General features: G+C 41.4%; 2 protein-coding genes across 6 annotated transcripts in view; one reads left to right on the forward strand and one right to left on the reverse strand.

Annotated features, from left to right (window-relative positions):
• ccdc85cb (coiled-coil domain containing 85C, b) overlaps positions 1–8,227 on the forward strand; it is a 52,656-nt gene extending 44,429 nt beyond the window's left edge. For 2 of the 4 annotated variants that reach the window (XM_037981597.1, XM_017409183.2), the window contains 4 exons: positions 264–368; positions 2,851–2,943; positions 4,238–4,336; positions 6,139–8,227. In XM_037981597.1, the coding sequence (XP_037837525.1) occupies positions 264–368; positions 2,851–2,943; positions 4,238–4,336; positions 6,139–6,228 (387 nt within the window). In that variant the 3' untranslated portion in view covers positions 6,229–8,227. The remainder of the gene's footprint in view (positions 1–263; positions 369–2,850; positions 2,944–4,237; positions 4,337–6,138) is intronic. The other 2 variants (XM_017409182.2, XM_017409185.2) reach the window with 1 other exon arrangement.
• ccnk (cyclin K) lies at positions 7,677–15,338 on the reverse strand. 2 transcript variants are annotated; one of them, XM_017409180.3, is made up of 11 exons: positions 15,189–15,338; positions 12,926–13,152; positions 12,614–12,695; positions 12,388–12,519; positions 11,756–11,861; positions 11,593–11,650; positions 11,120–11,289; positions 10,828–11,036; positions 10,704–10,734; positions 10,421–10,495; positions 7,677–10,067 (listed from the first exon to the last, which is right to left on the reverse strand). In XM_017409180.3, the coding sequence occupies exons 1-11, from the start codon at positions 15,195–15,197 to the stop codon at positions 9,538–9,540; spliced, it is 1,629 nt and encodes a 542-aa protein (XP_017264669.1). In that variant the 5' UTR covers positions 15,198–15,338; the 3' UTR covers positions 7,677–9,537. The 2 variants fall into 2 exon arrangements, with proteins under 2 accessions (XP_017264669.1, XP_017264668.1); XM_017409179.3 differs by having other exon boundaries at positions 12,926–13,155.
• Positions 15,339–19,394: the final 4,056 nt, after the last annotated feature.

The following is a 19,394-nucleotide window of genomic DNA, read 5'->3' on the forward strand; positions in this document are numbered from 1 at the left end:
AAGTACCAGGAGGATAATTTGAACGCATATAGAGGGAAATTGATTGGTTTTTGAGTTGGGTTTGATTATGTAAATTTTGCAAATTCACTTCAGTGAACTTTTATCAACGCCATTCACCTCCCTGCTTCCTGCTTGTATGTTTGTACTCTGTTTAAAGACTAATTATTGCAATCAATTTATGTGCAGCAAGGGCAACTCCTTTGGAAATTTGGAGGCGACGTGACATTGAAGTCCTATTTCTCTTTGTGCCCACGTGTATCCAGCAGTGCAACCCAGGTGACCTCCGTGCCCTGAGGAAGGGAATGACTCTGTACCACTCAGAGTCCCAGCTGTCCTCGCTGCCCCAGCGCCAGGAAGCCATGCACATGGTGAGCACGCACCCGTGAACCTCTCTCAAACACTCCCAGTGACACGTAGCGAGGGCGAAGCCACTCACACATTTAACTGCTCAGACAATAGGTCGTCACCATCGCGCTGCCTTAGCAGATGTGGTTCGGTGTTGGGGGCAGGGTTTAATTTCGTACACATCTAATTGTAGGGAGGACTGCGCTGGTGCCTCCATGGCGAAATCGAGTCAGGTTAGCTTTAATTCACTTCACGACAGACTCTTCAATTACACCTACGCTGCTGTCTTCTACGTGACGGGAAGAACACAAGCGCTCAGAAAGGAAGAAAATAAAGGTGGATGAGACAAACTAGAAGATAAACAAAGAAGTTTTATATGGCTGTAGAACTCTCTTCTCTTTATCTCAGATCCTGTTATTTCAGCTCCTTTCTGCTTCTCTGGAGCTTGTTCAAACTGAATCCCACCTTGAAAGTAATAATCCTCTCCAATCCACCTCCACCTCTGACCCTGACAGTGTCTGGGGAGGAAAGGCTTGGTAATTGTTTTTTGACTGCCCCATGAAGAGTTAGAGCGGCGCTGCACCACGGCACAGAGGACTAAATCTTCGGGGTGTTGGAGAAAACAAAAATCTATATCATGGTTTGATGACAGCCTCGGTGTGGATGTACTGATGTCCTTTGGTTCAGAACTGCAAAATGCAAATTTCAAACAACCTACTTTTAAATTTACAATTCAGTTTACACCCGGTGGGGGCGGGGTTACAGGAACCCACTTCAAAAGATTTGAACTGTTGCTTTAATAGTCGTTATGCTGGGAAAAGTCGTTATTTTGTGAGAAAAGTTGGCACTTTTTCGAACGGGAGCTCATAACGATCATGAGAGGATTTATTGCTTCGACCCCAATTAAGCCCAAGTTTGAAAGAGGAAAGTTAAAGAAAGATGACAAATATGCGGGTTAAAGAAGGCAACAACAGAAGCTCAGAGGACTGGAGTTCGTGTACCCCTCCCAGTCTATCAGCTCATCCTTTTTTTACTGAGTTCAGTCCTTTGTCTCGTTCAAACAGTTTCAGGTCAGTGAGCACGTGTGAGAGCCTCAGATCGAAAATGAGGGGAGAGAAGAGAAGATGCACAGAGAAAGAAAGAGGCCAGCCTCCGCGGTTCACACAAACACTTAACAGTCTGTTCTGATCTTCTGAACTCCCAACTCCACACCGCCGATTCTGACAGTGTTTGTGTTCCCCTTCCTGTTTCCTGGCCTGTTTATGCAGGAAAACCTCCCCAAATATACATTTATGTAAGCAGTAAACATTGCCGGGAGCTGGCCGCGTCTTTGGACTGTCCAGATCCTTTTCTTCGCCGGTTGAAAAACAAACTGGGAAAGCCTGGCTGTAGAGCGAGCGGGAGAGGTTTACACATTTCAAATGAAGACTGTAACAAAGACCATCAAAAGGGATTGGTGTCGGAGAGGATTTAGCTGTAGGTGACTTTAAAGTCCAAAAAGAAAGGAGAGGAAAAAAAAGAAGCGTTTTTTGCACAGGAACCAAGAGAAGACACGTTTAGAAGTTTATTTTTACGGCGTTAGCTCAAGTTATTTAAGTCATCATTACAAGATAATTAAGTTAATTAGCTATTTTACTCTAGAAGCCTTTCACAGCGCACTACAGAAAGGAGAAAAAATAACACCTTACTAGTTGTGGGTGAGCAGGTGTCAGGCCGTGACCTTGTGGACCACTTACAGAAACCAGTGTCTGATGTGACCTCTTGGACAGTTTTTGGGGCTAAAGTTGGGATTATTCTCGTATCTGTGTGCCATCAGATTATACAGGCTCGTTCTGGCACCCAAACAGAGCCGGTGAATGAGGACGGAGCTGACAAACACATCAGTGGTATGAACGGAGCCCGAGCTAACAGAGCCACAGAGCTGTGTCTAATGCAGGCTTCTGATGCCAGGTCACACTGAATAGTGCCATTGTGTGCCCCAGAGATCTGTGTGTCCCTTAAACAGGGAGCCACTGTCTGGAACTAACCAGGGGGGGGTGAGATGAGTCAAGCAGACACCCCGATTCTCTTCCTGGCTGACTGCTCCCATCACACCACATTAAATCACCCCGAGCAGGTAGCATGTCCGGGAACGGATTGCTTGACGAAAGTTAAAAATAATAATAATTAAAAAAAGGACAAACAGAAGGGGAAGAGGGGTGATTTGAGTTAATTTGAAGGGGATGACATTCTTAAGAAATCCATCTTTTGAGTCCAAGAAGCGCAGGTGCGGAGAGCGTGGCAAACCTTTTCCATCACAGTGCAGTGTCTCGGTGAAGTGGACTGCAGGCTTAAAGTCTGTGGCAGCAGATGTGATAAGGCTGCGGAGCACATCCTCCACATGTTTAAGATTTGGACCTGACTTTTAACTTTTATCACTGCTCACCACTTCATGCACATCTTCCCTGGTACTCTTTACTGTTTACTGTGACAAACAACATTTTCTTTTTGTTTCCTTCCTACAAGGGTACAAACCGCCTACCAACCAGTGAATCATCTCCTGCCACTGGCTACCTGTCCTGCGTCCAGAAGCCTGAGGCCGTGGTGCACGCCATGAAGGTAAAACATTCCCGTTTAGGAACATTTTGCTTGGATGGATCTATTGTTTTTTTTCAGCACCTTTTGTTATACTTTTATTGTTGATTAATAATTCAGTGATGATCTCAAACACCCCTATGATGATATATATCTGTTATTTTAATAAGGGTGCCATAAAGGGCCTTTATTTTTTCAGTTTCTGTCGCCAGTTTTGATTCACTGCATGCAGAAACTTACATCAAAACATGTCGCTCAAACAGGAAAAGTGTGCCCTGACTTGTGATAGTGATACATATTATCGTGTAGACAAGAAAGAAAAGGAAACCCAGGCTTCTTTGAAGCTCTATAGCTCAGCCGTACTTCAGAGTAGCTACACCATTCAAAGCTTAAATGGATCAGGAGAAGTTGGACTTCACCAAATTCTGACACTTTAACAAATTATACACAATCAGGGTCTAGGTTTTAGGATTTTTGAAGATTTTGCCATAGAATGATCAACTTTTGGACTGTCTAGGTTTTCCAAAGATTTTGCAAACAAACTCTTCATACAATTTTTCCACTTTTTATACAGTTTATACATCAAAACATAAATGTTTTATTGCCATTAACTCAGTATGTTTCTCACTACTGTAGGACTTGTTTTATTCTCGAATCCCTCCAGAATCCAGAGTGCACACATCAGCTCTAATTGACTCCCATTATTTCTGAGCTCTGAATTTACTCTTTAAAAGTTGAAGTAAAGAGACTCCTTAACATGTCATATTTCCTACATAATTACTATACACTAAAAGAAAACATATATGGCCAACACAAGTTTGTGCAATTCACGGTTTAAAAATATTTTTGGTACAAGTCATACTTTTTTTCACAGCGACCGTTTGTTTGAGGCTCAGTTTTAAGTTTGCATTCCTGTCTGCTTAAGCATCATGCTGTGCGCTTCCCTCCTCTCTCTGCTCCCCTAAATAGGCCAGAATCGCCATGGCAACCAGTGACTCAGCAGCTTCTGAGTCACTGAAGATAATAATATTCAGCAGGTCTTAAAAAACTAAACAAAATACAAACAGGAAGAAGTTTTACCTTCTAGGTTTCAAAATGGACGTTATAGATATTCTTCAAAATAAGAGTCTAGCTTTGTCATAAATTAATACAAAAAGAAAGTTCCATATTTTTATTTTGGCTAAAAGAAAAAAATATATATGACGTGTTGGGTTTCTTTAGAAACGTTGTTGTTTCATATAACTATCCCTAAAAGAGGGCTCAGTCCTTTCTGTCTCCCTGTATCCGTGGAAACGGTCTTTCTTCTGTGCCTTTCAAGGTGCTGGAGGTGCACGAGAATTTGGACAAGCAGGCTCCGGAGGACTACGAGGACGATCTCAGTGAGAAAGAGAAGGCCATTGTGCGAGAGATGTGCAACGTAAGTGCAACAGCCGCTCTTCACTCACGTCTCCCGGTCTCTTTGTGACAGATTTAATTTTCTGCATGTTGTAATCATTTTCTGAGGGGAAAAACAAGATGAACAATTGGGACTTTGTGTTGTGTTTTGGTTTTGTCTGCCTGAGATGAGCAAAAGTCTTCCTTAAAGACGTGAAAGTCGCTCGTTTCTTATGTTCTGGTGCATCTCTCATCATTCCTCATCACTGCTGAATCTGGAGTTTCTACACTGTCTTAAAATAATGGAAAAGCATGGAATTTGCTTTTAGTATTCCAGGTCTGAATAAGTATGGAAAAAAGATAAGAGAGGGCGGAAAAACATTTTTGTTTCCAGACTTTATTTTCAATTCTTGCTTCTAAAAAGTGGCACAAACAAGCAGAGGGCTTTCCATATTTATTCTATAAAAAGAATAGACTTAGTGAAGTAAAGTTTAAAGGTATAGTTCAGATCTATTGAAGTGGGGTTTTGTGGAAAGGTTATGAACTATTAATACAATTAAACAAGACCAAACATGCCTTGCTATTTCATAAACCTTTTCAAAGTGTGACTTTTGGGTTAGATGGTTGTTTAAACTGAAGTTGGGTTTGTCCGGTACCAGTAACATTCATGTGACGGAAAACAGTAAAAGGTTTGGGGTTAGGGTAGAAAAACAATCTATGACTCTAGAAAAGCAAACAAAAAATAGTTATAGTTAGATTTTTTGAAAATTATTTTACACTGTCTTACTTTTCCAGCCGTCACTCTGGTTGAGTACCCTTAACATCCTCCATTTTGGATCATGTGTTTTATATGTATCATTTTAAATAACCATAGAATAAATAACAGTGTAATACAAAACTGGCAGCAATTAAACGGTAAAATAGTGTTTTAGTGAATTTTTTGAGACTGGAGTTGTTTTAAGAAACCACTTGTGCTTTGGCCCCATTTGAACTAGCTGTTAGCATGACTGTCTGCTCAGAACTAATTATTTCTCCAAAATAAGACTGTTCAAAGAGCTATCTTCTGCAGGTAAGGCACTGGCAGTTCACAGCCTTTCCACAAAACCCCACAACAAAAGATCTGAGCTACAGCTTTAAATACAAAAGGTTAACAGTGAGTTGAGTTCCTGTATCTAGCATAAATAGAAACTTGCGTCCTTTTGAGGTAAAGTGAGTAATCACTTCACTCGTTCAGTTGTGAGTGATGCTTGCAGCGCATTTTTGGGCATACTGTACCTCTGACCCCCCCATCCTTCCCCCTGCTCCAAAGCCAGCTCAACATACTGGAAACTCTCAGCAGAGGCTCATAGTTGAGCTGTCAAAGCAATTAAAGTGGAACGGCAGGGAAAAGAGCACTCCTCCCACCACACAGCCTCCCCTGATCCGGCCCTTCTGTCCGCTGCCCCTCATTTCCCTCCACCTCGCTCTGTGTCGGTGCTGAAAAGGCCTTGTCCTGAATAAAAGGTCCGCTGATTAGAGAGAGAAAGAAAGTTTGGCTATCAGGGCCCTGCAGAGGTATGTGACAGGCCAGGAATCTGGGTAGCACTACAATAGTGCCTCTGTAATATCACCGGGGTCCCCCAGGGGCCCCCCTCTCACTCAGTGGTAGAGAAAAGCCTCACAGAGAGGAGCGCAGAGGTAGCTTCGCTGTATGCTATCATATGTATGTGTGCAGTCTTTGCAGCTCAAAGTCACAGTGGGAATATTTGAAGCTCTCACTGTCGGGGAACCGACTTAGATTTCTTTTTTAGTCCTTCAGATATCGGCGCCTTTCTTTCCGCACTCAGCTCGTCTTTCTGCTTGCAGGTGGTGTGGCGAAAACTGGGTGATGCCGCGGGATCAAAGCTGTCCATCAGACAGCACCTCTCCGGGAACCAGTTCAAGGGGCCGCTGTAGCGTGGCAGCGAGACCCGCGAAGCACGTCAGGATCTGCACTCGCCACCAAAAACACCACCTCGCTAACTGCCTCCACGAACCGTCACGCCACGTTCCCCAACACCCAGGAGTCCCTCAAAACACACACTCTGTTAGGACTGCCTCAGAATGGACTCTGTAATTTACAAATTTACAAGTTTTTTTTGTTTTTTTTTCTGTCAAAAGGTGGAGTTGACAACTGGCAGCTAGTTTCACTGATGCACCCCCTTTTTCCTTTTTGGTTTTTGAATCCACACAATGACCCCCTCCCTCTGTTAACAACCACAAACACGCCCTCCTTTTTTAGCCGTTCGAGTAGCATCGCTGCGCTGCCGTAAGCCAGCAGTGCAACATGGTTTCAAGCACAGACCTGACGGAGATCTGTCCGCACGCCGCTGCGACGAGAGGGCCAACAGTGTGGCAGTTTTGATAATACCCCCTATAGAGACCCCTGCTCCTGCCATCCTCGCCCCCTAGTGGTCAATGATTACCTAGGATTTGTAAATGTTAACTAAGTGAAACCCACTGTGATCTAGCGCCTTTTGCTTATAAGACAAGCCTATGAATAATTAGGGATCACTGTTAACGTGTGTATATTCTGTATAAAACCATAGCAGTACTTCATTGTTATCGTTGATTTATCTTTTTTTTTTTTTTTGTATTCTAGCGTGGCCATGCGATCAATATTTCAGTTTTAAAACACACAAAACTGGACCTTACACAGGGTTTGCTTTTGGTATTAACTTTTTATTATGATTATTTTCCAGATGAACGATTATTATCAGTCCTTATCTATGTAAACCTATGAAAATGTATCAAAACCAGGCTGATTCTACCCATTAATTCGGCTCATTTACAGATATTTTAATCACTTTGGGAAACTAACAAATACTGTATGCTGTGTGCATGCTTGACAATCATTTTCTCAGGTTGGGAGGGCTACAGCTTTACCTTCACCTGTCTGACTGTGTGTGTGTGAGACAGTTTTTGTGTTGACCAGATGCTGGCAAAAGTGGGTCCTCGTAAACCACCAAAAAGTCACATTGGTCTTATGAACCATAAATGCCTGTATGTGTGTGTGTGTGTGGATGACTTTCTTGCAGCTGTAGCATTCGTGTGGCTGTTGAACCCTGGTTACAACACAGTGCAAATACATTTTCTGAATCCATACAAGAAGGCACGTCCCATAAACTGCAATAATATTTTGAACTATACTAAATGCACTAATATATATTTTTTTTGTACTCATCTCCTAAGATTAAAAAGCTCACTTTTCTTCAGATTAGACCTTTTCTGATGTGGATTCAGCAGGTGTGTTTATGCAGAGTGTTATTTTTTAACGAAGTACGTCTTCCCTTTCATGTCTCCGCACCATGAAACATTTTTAAACGAGTAACTCTTAATGTCAAAATGTCAGCGTATTTATTGCCATGTCTAAAATAGAGATCGGAGAGTAAACCTGTAACTGAACAATCTTTTTTTTTTTTCCCAATTTATCTGATTTGTTCAGTGTCTGACAGCCTGCTCTCTCCCATCTCTAGTGATATTTGTTCCAAATTAGAACATTTCCGAGGCTGTTCTCCTAAAAAATGGATGGAAAAGCGGGAAAAAAAAGTATTATTTCTTAAAAGTGTCCTTTTTTCTAGGAACCGATTTGAAGCCATGGTACAATTTTGAATATCTAATAGGTGGCATTTGATTTTAGATGTGCCACGTTTCGTTTCAGTGCATTTTGATTTGGAACCCGACTGTTTTGTAAACATTGTTAATGCTCCTTTTTCCACCTTTTATGCTAAAACCCCCAGTCCAGATCCCCATAATCCGCAGCATCCATGTGTATTCCTGTAGCAGATAGCATGACTGTAACCTTTTCTCATGAACTTTACTGATAAGATCAAGATTTGGCAGGTGAACAATTTATGAAATAGGCCACTTTTAGAAATCTTTGAAGAAGAAAAAAATAAACAAGTTGCTTAATGATGCTGTGAAATGTCTTATTTCAAAAAAGGAAGCAAATGGATGAGTTAGACTGCCCTCTGCTGGTAAGTGAAAGTACTGCACATGAGTCCAATTAAAGATAATGGTGTAAAACAACGTAATTCAAAACATTTCCCTAAATCTGGCAGCTTTTACAGGTTGCTTTTTCTTTAGTGTTTTTGGAAAAGGTTGTTGAGGCTGGTTACTTTAATATTTTAGGACCTAAAAATTTTGTTCATATTAAAATTTAACAAGAAAGTGGTTAAAAAACAAAACGGCCATAAGAATTCCATTGATTGGCCCAATTTATTTATTTTCAAAACACCAGATAAGACTTTGTATTTTAGACTTACTGGCACATGAAGCTTTTAGGTGCAACTGCTGTGCAGAAGAAATCCAACTACAACCTGATTATCTACTTTTCACCTACGTGGACTGAAAACCCACAAATCGGTTGAAGAGCTGGAAAAGAAGTAGGTCTTTATTGTCGTGACAACTGTTTGTGATCTAAATCAAAGCTACGAGCTGGGATACACACACAGGCCTGACTAAGGCACATTTAGAAGCTCTAGAAACCATCCGCTGAAATGAAAAGATCCTTTAAATTTATAAAACTGTCCAGTTGTCGACATGTTTTAACTTCACAACAGGAGTTTTATTCTGAAATCTGGTTAATACTGTCTGCAGGACACTTTACTGAATCATAAAACAAGGGAAAAATGAGTAAAATAAAAAATAAAAAGGTGTAATAGTCGCATAAAAGTCTTGCAATACAACTCCAGTGTTCTAAAAAGGGTAAATGAAGTAATGTTTTAAACTACAAAGGCATAGTTGACCATCATTTTATTATTATTTTTCCCCTAGGGAGACTGCGGGAATGTAGGTAGGAGGAAAAAAACTGAAAATGAAGCAGAGCTGCAACACATAAAATGATTAAAAAAAAGAGATTACTAGAGTTCACCTTTTACCCACTTGCATGTTAAGGTAAAACAGGAAATTTCATTGCTATTCAACTAATGAGACAGCATGTCTGACAGAGAAAAGGAAAAATATGGTCCTTATATTCATTTGTACCATAAACTCTTGTTACAAAACCTTGAAGATGGGCGCTGTCAAGACCTCTCTGGTTCTCACGACACTAAAAAGGTTCCTTTTAATTTAAAGCTCCTTTGCTGATGGCTCTTCTTTTACACCCCCAGCAGCTGCTCGTTCACAGAAAAATAAACTCCGCTTCTCTTAGTTTGAACCAGAAAAACAACTTCCTGGTTGTGTTCAGTCTCCGGAGAGCTTTGTCGACCCTCCGACTGTGGCTTCTCATCTCATCCACCCCCCACGATTCAGAGGCATTCCAGGTGGAGGGGGCAGTGGCACTTGTGACTGTCCTGGGGGCACAGGAGGTGGAGGAGGATACCCAGCGGGTGGAAGCCCGAGCCCCGGAGGGGGAACGTGTCCTGGCGGCATACGTGGAGGCGGCGGCGGGGGGTAGCTGTTGTAGCCTGGCGGTGGATAGGTTGGTGGTAAGCTGGGCGGTGGGTAGCTGGAGGGAGGAGGTGGGGGGCCTGGAGGCGGTGCCGTAGCAGGCGGGTACACGTGTGGATGGTATGGGGGTAATGGGGGTGCGTAGGTGGGCGGCATGGGGGCGTAGGAAGGACCCTCTGTCTTCATCATGGACTGCAGGCTCTGGTAGCCCTCTCCAGACATGTAGGAGCTGGTGGTGGACATGATGTAGCTGGAGGGCGGAGGAGGAGGAGGCCGATGGGGGAGGGGAGGGGGCTGGTGTGGAGGTGGGGCGTGTGGAGGTGGAGGAGCAGCTTCATTTCCTGGTTCTGCTTCTGTGGGAGGGGCTGGACATTGAAGAAACACATTTAAAATCAATTCATTCTCTTCTTCCAACATCATGTTAAAACAACAGCGAGCTCCAAGCCAACAGGCTTCAGCTGCACAGGAGGGCTCATTTCAGGCTTAAACACTAATCAGATTGGTCTGGGATGGTTTAGGAGCATGTGTTGTCCAGACGAGTTGTGATTATGTAAGCAGACTAAAGATTTTGAGCTGCTTCATAAGCTTCAGCTGCAAATGAGGGGTGATTACAGGTCCTTTTGGGCTTCAAGTTCAAATTTATTTCTAAACCTTTCTACCTACATTCAGAGTTAGAGACAAGTCAAAGGTGGTGGATAGCAGACGTAGGAATGTTTACCTGGGGGCGGCTGAGCTGCAGCAGGCAGCGGGGGCATGGGGCTCTCCAGTCTGGGAATCTTTGACCCGGCTTGTTCTAAAAAATGATCCGAGAACGCATTAAGTGACTTGCGTATGCTTAGATGTTTACAAAACTCAACAAGCTGCCAAGAAAATACTAATCCAAGGTGCTCTGAATGTACTCTGTGTGTTTGAGTAAACTTTATCTGACATGGAGTTCTTAAATGATTTAAAATCTAAAGACATCATTTGACAGCTTAGTGTTGTGAGAAACACTGGATTACCTGGAGCCTTCGGTTCTTCTTTCGGAGATGTCTGAAACAAAACAGAGAGAAGTTGTATCATCTCTTACATTTTGTATTTATAGATATATTTTTTTAAAACTCGGAGAAGCAGCAGATTTCTTACATGTGAGCGTTTGAGCTGGCGGGCCGGGCTGCCACCTTGTGGAGACGTCTTTTTTGGCGGTGGGGGAGGAGGGTTGTTGGCCGGGGGCTGTCCCTGTGGTGCCGGGGGAGCAGGGATGGGCGGAGCTGGCGCGCGCTCCTTCTCCTGTATCTGCTGCGGGATGGGCTTGTTGCCCTGGGAGTACAGGTCCAGGATCTGGTGGCAAATGTCTGGAGGACAGGACACATTTCAGGCTGAGCGGAAAATAAATCCTGATAAAAACAAAACGGGGCAAATTCTCTGCGACAAGCACCTTCGAGCAGCTCGACGGGGACGTCCTGGACGAACTGCTCCCACCAGCGGCGTGACGACTGCTTGGCCGTCCACTCCTGGATGTCGAATTTACACAGGCGGCCTGCCAGGTACATCACAGCCACGGCGATGATTTCTGGCTCCCACTGCAGAGACAGCATGGTGCACAGGCTGCAGAAGAAAACAAAACCACAATTTTGTTAAGAATATGATTCTTTGGAAGAAATAAATTATTTCTTGTTTTTTTTCCCCCTTCATCATGCAGAAAATGTTCTTTTAAATGGGTGCCATTTTACCACCGGGCCTCTACTTTGTCATATGAGACATCCTAGATACTAAACATTGATTTATTAGAACATATTTATTGTAAGCATGTGACAAGCAAAACGTTAGAAAATAAAGCTTTAAATATTATTCTGTTAATTACATTTTCCAAAACACATCCTGTATGAAAGATGGGAGCACTTTTCTCACCTGTCATTGACAAATGTCCACGCCATTTGTAACACCTTGCACACTTTATTCTTCTCCCCTAAAACAACGAGACAAAACGACACCCCGCTCTTTATTTTTTTTTTTCTCTCTACGTGCCAGAGTTTATTTTTGCGGTTGTGGTGCAGCATTTGTCAGCTCTCACCTTTGAGCTGCTTGACGTAGCGCAGCAGGAACATGTAGGGGTGCTCCACCTGCAGGTCGAATTTAATGGTCTGGAGCAAAATCCTCTCCAACACCATCACCTCCTCCTGTGAAAACAAGTTCAATCAGGTCCCAAAATCCATCTCACCCGCAAAAATACACCCCAAAACACTATCTGTTAGTAGCTTTCTTTATATTTAGTTTGTCAAAAACTGAAAATTGTAAATGAAATACTTGATCTTTGAGAGCATCAGCAACTAAAATACACAAGAAAAAGAAACTGCAGATGTTTTGTTTGACTGCTCTTTTCTACTCAGACCTTCACTAAAACTAAATATATGACATAAATAACCAGCTTGGAAAGCTGTTTAACTGGATGCTACAGCTTCTCAGCTGCACACCTTCACATACAAATAAACAATAAAGCTTTTAATATTTAACAAACAGCTTTAAACCCAACTCAATATGTCACAAAAATCAGTGTTTGCTTTCCAGTTTTTTAGCTGTTATAAACATTTTCTTGTTTACAACAGAGCAAGTGACTAAACTTTTGGGCCTATAGTGCAATGTGTTGTCCAGAAGAAGGTTAAAAGGTTAAAAAATAATAAAAAGGCTAAATGAGAGAAACGGTACCTTCGGGTCATCACCAAACTGGGCAAACTGCACATCGTTCAGCAAGCTCCGGGCTGTTTTAATGATGTCTTTACACTTCTTTGGGGTTTCCTCCACTTTTCCAGCCAGGAAGAGACAACAGGCACCTGTCACCTGTTGAAACACAAGTCCCAACATTCATAATTCACCTGGACTAGGTTTACACTCAAAGGAAGCGGGGGGAGGCATAAAAATGAACTGAACTTACATATCTTGGAAACTGCTTGAAAGAGTGAAACATATAGAAGCGATGGAAATATATGATGCCAGTTGCAAGTGTGTCATAGTGTCTGCCGACAGTCAAGGATTCACACATTTTAATTTTCAAGTTTATCAAAGATGATCGACAATTTATCAGAAATTCTAAGGAAGGTGATTAACTTTGCAGCATCACACACCATTTTTGTCAATAAATTCTACAGAGTTTGTATACTTTGGTGGCATTTGTTAGCATTTAATCAGGAAAAGCTGAAGCAAGAGGCACCAATTTAACTTCAAAAGGGAAACCACTCAAGGATACAAGCCGAGTCGGGTTCCCACGTCGAATATGAAGCGGGCTCCCTCCCTCCGGTACCGAGCCTCCGTGCCAGGGTCCAGGCCCTCCGACTGAGACGGGGTATGGGCGAGATCCTTCTTGTCCCAGTACCAGCATGGCTTGATGTGGTCCAGAATTGATTGGCCAGTGAAGTTCTCCTTGGAGTCCTTCATTGATTGTGGGGAGGAGGTGGATGGACCCGCTGCACTGGACTGCTTAATGAACAGAGAGAGGATTATCTTCACCAATTCTTAAAATGAAAGGAAAAAGAAAAACAACTTCAACAGTGACGGTCAATCTGAGACACACTAATGTCCAATCGACAAGAATCAGAGTCAGCTGTACCTCAGTCTTCTTTTGATCACCATACAGAACAATTGCTACGTGGTTAGATTTTACTGAATATATCTCCAGTTCTGAAGAAACTGGGACATTGTGTAAAACGAAAATAAAAATGCAACGGTTTTCAAATCTCATAAACCCACATTTCATTCATAATGAAACATAGTAAACATATCAAATGTTGAAACTAGGAAATTGTAGTTTTTTTGGAAAGAGATGAAATTTTGAATTTGATGGCGACAACACGTCTCAAAAAAAGTTGAGACAAGAGTAACAAAAGGCAGGAAAACTAAGTAGAACAAAAGGAAACATCTGGAGGAGCGTTTTGCAAATAATTAGTTAACTGACAAAAAGGTCAGAAAGAAGACAGAGTATAAAAAAAGAGCTTTTAGAGAGACGGAACCTCGTTGAAGTACAGATGGGCAGAGGTTTCACCAGTCTGAAAAACTGTGTCTAAAAGTAATGGAACAATTCTAGAAGAACGTTCCTCAATGGAAAATTGTAAAGACTTTGAATATCCCATCATCTACGGTTCATAGTATCATAAAAGGATTTCAAGAATGTGTAGAAATCTGTGAGCTCAAAGGACAAAAGGCTGAAAGTCGTGAGCATTAAAACCAGCTCTGATTCTGTTCTGGACTCAGGAACACTTCCACAGATCACAGCTCACTGTACCATCCACTAATGCTGCTTAAAGCTCTATCAGGCAGAGAAGGAGCCATGAGTGAACACCATCCAGAACCTCTGCTGTCTCCTCTGGACCACAGGTCATTTCAAACGCAGTGAGACAAAACCTCCAGCAGCTGCTCTCCTCAGCTCTAGATGTTTACAGACTGTTGGTAAAAGAGGAGGAGAGGCTTCACAGAAAGAAATACAGCCCCATCCCAACGTCAAAAGCAAATTCAAAAGTCCCTACTTCTTTCTTTCCTTAAAATTATACAACTTTTTTGAGTTTTAACATTTAGTATGTTTATAATGTTCCAGCGTGAATAAAATGTGGATTATTGAGATTTGCAAATCATTGCATTCAGTTTTTATTTACAAATTTCTTGTTCAGAATTTGGTTGTATTTAAATATTATTTATAAACACTGAAGGAGAAAGAGTCATGTTACTAATGCAGAGCTTACTTGTTTACAGCTTTATTTCAGCACTGGCATAACATAACGAGATGCATTTACTGAAACGCTACTTTTATGTACAAATTTTTATTTATTTTATTTATTGTCACTTTCAGTTCATTACATTTTAGCAGGATATTTTTAACCCACGTCACTATGTGCATTTGAATGTGTGTGTAGCAGTTATTGCTGTTTTCTGAAATTTTACAAAGTAAAAAACTGATTCATGAAAAAAAACAGGTTAATTAGAACAAACTTAATTATTTTTTGCCACAACAGAAAAACAACAAATTTCTCATTTACATGAATTTATCAGTTGGAATAAACCTCGACAGAAAATGATAACTTTATTACTTAGTGTGAAACTTTGCCAACATTTAAATTTTTAACTCTTTATTACTCTTTATTACTGGAAGAGTAATTGTGTAAAGCGAACGCACGTCCCGCAGCTAAATACTGCTGATTTTCTAGCGACTAAAACTAAATAAAATAGAAAGATTAGCGGCTTAACGAGGCAGCCAGCTGCTAATAGCTTCCAGTTAGCTTGAACAACCAAACGAACTAGTGAAGTGGGTAAATATACATAAAGCAGGAGGTATGACGTGAGTTGGAGAAAAATGTAGGTAAGTTTAACTAGACGTGATAAAAGAATAACTCAACCAGGTTTTATTCCGGCTAACTTGGCTAAGCTAACCTCCTACTTCCAACTAGACCCCCTCGAGGTCCCCACCTATGAAGGGACTTTTTCACAACACTCCTATTCTGCAATAAAAACGTAACACGTACCTTTATCATGTATGCGTAGGGAAAATCCACAAAAAAAACCAGACACCAGTGAGAATAATCCGCAATTCTTCACAGTAAATCGGCTAACAAATGGGTCCCCATTCTAACAAGGACACCGACATTTTGCTGTACGTCACTGACTACCGGCGAACGTGATGACGCAGTAAACGAGACGCACGTGTGCTGGGCTTATCGACATAAAGGGGTAAGCGTTGTACTTTTTTTTTAACAAAATTATTTTTCTTCTAAAATAACAATAGAAATCTTATTCGATTAATTTTAATATGTGGCAGAATGAATTATTATTATTATTATTAATAATAATAATAATAAAAAAGAATTCCCTTCGTTTGAATACAGAAGTGTGTCGTTTTAAACTACAGCCACCAGAGGGCGACAAATAACTACTTTGGCAGCCTGAATTGTTCTGGCTTGTTTTTGTTTTATGACTTTATATATTAATATAGTCTTTTGTTTGTGCAAAACTCAGCAGAACTAATAAACACAAACAACATTGTACCCCAAACAAATAGGTTTGTACAGACACCTTTAAAAGACAAAATATTACCAATGTTTAGCTGTGAGGAATTAAGTGCAGAATTTATTTAATTTATTAATTTATTTTACGTTTGGAAATCAAAATTTTCACACATTTTCTTATTGTCTATTACAAAAAAAACACAACAATTTGTTTTGTATAGCTTTCCAAATCAATTAAACTAAAAAAGTAGGTATTAATTATTTTCGATTAGTTGTGGCAGCCATCTTGACTTGAACTGATTCCAGTGGTCAGTGTTCATTAAAATCTATTCAGTGGTTCATGAGATATTTTGCTAACAGACAGACAGGGTCGACTCTAACAGCTAATGGTAAAGTTTGAAGCAAAGATCTTACACACCAAGTAAGACTTGATGTATGAGTTGTGAAGAACTCTCAGCTACCACCACACCAAATTGTAGGTCAATATCTGTAAAACTGACTTTATTATAGTCATTTTGGTGTTTTTTAATGTTAGTTGTCTGTGGCTACCATCTTGAACAGGGTTGACTCCAAAAGTTAATCAGTTGTAGAGCTACAATGAGTGAATACTTTCTGCAAGTTTCATTAAAATTTGCCCAGTGGTTCATGAGATATTTTGCTAACAGACACACAGACAAACACATCATCATCCACCTTTCCACCTTTTGGCAGCGGCCTTAAAGATTTACCTGTTGCTTTTCTTTTTTTAGTAGAATTGATAGTTACTGGTGATTTTCTGATGAATAAGATTTTTTGTTTTTAACTCTTTGAGACATAGTTGTCCTGATCTAACCCTCCCATGTCCTGTCTGCTATGACTGGGACACCGTGTGTGTGTGTGTACATGAGTAGGGCCACATCTTGTGCCCCCTTCCTTCCCCTCCTGGCCCGGACTTCTGAGAAAAGCCAGCATTGAATCATTTACTCGGTCCACATTAAAATCTGGAATCTGCATGCATTATGGATTCAGCCCTGCTCGGACAAATCCTCTTAACTGGGGGAGAAACTGTCAGGATGGGTCCTGTGGAAAAAAGTAAGAGCCTTGTCTGGTTGTATCGCCCGTAGCGAGGGAGCATCTCAATCTGTCACTCAAATCCACACACACACACACACATACACACACACACCAAACACACTATGAATAGCTTATAAATAATAGATACTTCTACTTTCTTTATTAATATTAAACACTGCATAATGAAGCAGTGACTATAAGCAAATCCCACAGCAATATTCATATCAGGCCGGCTCTCCTAGAGTGGACCTTTCATTGTTTATGTCAGCACTGTCACTTTGTTCTTAATCACATCAAAAATGGTTTTAAACATTTAACCTCTGCAACCAACGCACACACACACACACACACACACACAAATCCTCTGTTTGGTCCTAAAAACTGTAATTGGAGCTCTTTCTGTCGTTTACAGTACGTCGGTCTATTTTTAGACGCTCGATTACTGTTGTTTCCCTTTTCTTTGGGGAGACACAGATGATGTAAAAAATGTAAAGGGAAGATAGGGAAGGATGTGACCCAGAATCGAACCCTTTTTAACTTTTGGTACTTGCATTGTCTTTATTGCCCACCACCATGAAAGGTAAGCAGTGATGTTATTGCCTGTGTCTCGTCGTGTGTCTGTTAGGAAAATATCTCATGAACCGCTGGATGGATTTCATCAAAACTCTCGCATTGTAGTCACTGGATGTTCATCTACAACTGATTAAGTTTTAGAGTCAACCCAATTCCAGATGGCCGCCGCAGCTAATCGACATTACGGAACCGAAAAATCGCAATAACTCGATAAACTTTGCAGATGTTGAGATAAAATTTGATGTGTTTGTAGCCGAGCCTGATCCCCAACACATATTCTGAGCACTATCACGTTGCACAAAATCTTTGTTTAAAATTTTTCCCATTGCTCTTTTGAGTGAACTCTGCCTGTCTGTTAACAAAATATCTCATAACCCCCTGGATGGATTTTAACGAAACTTTCAGGAAATGATCACTGGATACACATCTACAACTGACTAATTTTTGGAGCCAACACAAATTAAGATGACCACTACTTCTAACCAAACTTATTAAACACAAAAATGGCTATAACTCAGTAAATTTTATAAATATTGAGCTAAAGTTTGATGTGGTCATAGCCGAGAGTCAACATATACTGTAAGCGCTAACAGATTCTGCAAGATATGAAGTTATTTTTAAGATTTGACCAAAAAGGCTAAAACATAAGCTTACTGAAGTTTAAAAATCTGCATGAAATGGAATGAGTAATATGCTAGGCCTGTACCTTTTGTTTTGACATAATTAATAGGTGTCAGAAATCTGCGGAGGAGCTGAAGATTTGACAAAAAAAAAAAGGCACGAATGTTCATATTTTGTCCGTTGTTGGGTTAGACAAAACTTTCATTTCAGCACGCGGGGGTCGTGGTCCATGTTGTTGGATCTTGTTGGATGTTGTTGGATGTTGCCCCGCGGTGTCTCTGGGTGTTCTGACACTTTACCACGAGAGACGCGTGTCTCCTCACAGGCAACGCTTCGGACTTAAAACCTTTCCTGTGTCCACAAGCAGGGGATGTTGGCCCCTTTGCAACCCAGCTTAAACTGCTTTTTTGCCCACAAGCCCGCGGATACAAGCTATAATGGAGACACTGATGTATTATTGAGGAAACCCAGGGGTGAGGATCAAGGAGACGCTCGCAGCCAAGGGAGCGTGTGTGAACTCGGGATAATGCTTTCCAACGGCGTTCAGCGTCTCTTCCACTGCTGTTGCTCTGAAGACAGCGAAGAAGAAGACATTAAAAAAAAGAAAGAAAAAAAGGAATATCACACACTGAATTTGTGCACGCCGGTCAAAGCGATACTCTTGCCAACATCACTGACCGAGCTGTAAAAGATGGCTGCCACTGTGCCGCACGGTGTTTGCTTCTGCTGAGGTTAAAGTGGGCTTGAGCCAGAGCCGAGATGACATTTCATTTATATAAATAATTACTGTCCTGAAAGTCCCCCAGGCCTGCCCCGAAGCAATCAAACTTCTAATGCTCTTAAAATTGCCCGGCATGTTTTATTAATGGGACGCTGTAAAAATGTATCGCCATACAGCCGCACACTTCTCTGCTGCTGCTGATCCGGGAAGCGGTGTCAACTTTAAACGGCCGTAAGAGACTTTCATTTTTGTTCAACTGACGCGTTTCGAGCAAATTACAGCTCCGAACAAGTTTGGCTTGTATGCTAACAGTGTCGCAATAAATAGCTGGGCTGTAGCTGGTGTAAAACACTTGTCAGTGCAGTAAAGAGTGTGGTCCATTAGTTCCATCAAACGCCTCTGAGTGAACCTGAGCCGCTCCAAGGACACTTTTGGATTCTGAATTTGATTTAAAGAGGCTTCGCTCTAAAACGCAGGCTTCAAACTGAAGGTCCGTGGGCCAGATCCAGCCCTTGTTACAGTTGTATTTGGCCCGCGAGGTGATATTTACAATATGTCAGTGACGTGCGGTGAGGTTCATGGTTGGTGAGGCACTGAGAGTCAGATTTACAAATATATAAATCCAAAAGGGTAGCTTATTCAATTGGCTACTGGTTATTTCATATCTCATCAGCGTTCTTCACACACTCTCTCTCTCTCTCTCTCTCTGTCTCTCACTCACTCACTCACACACGCTTGCGCGCGCACGCGCACACACA

This window comes from Kryptolebias marmoratus, linkage group LG19, assembly GCF_001649575.2.
Source record: "Kryptolebias marmoratus isolate JLee-2015 linkage group LG19, ASM164957v2, whole genome shotgun sequence".
NCBI lineage: Eukaryota > Metazoa > Chordata > Actinopteri > Cyprinodontiformes > Rivulidae > Kryptolebias > Kryptolebias marmoratus.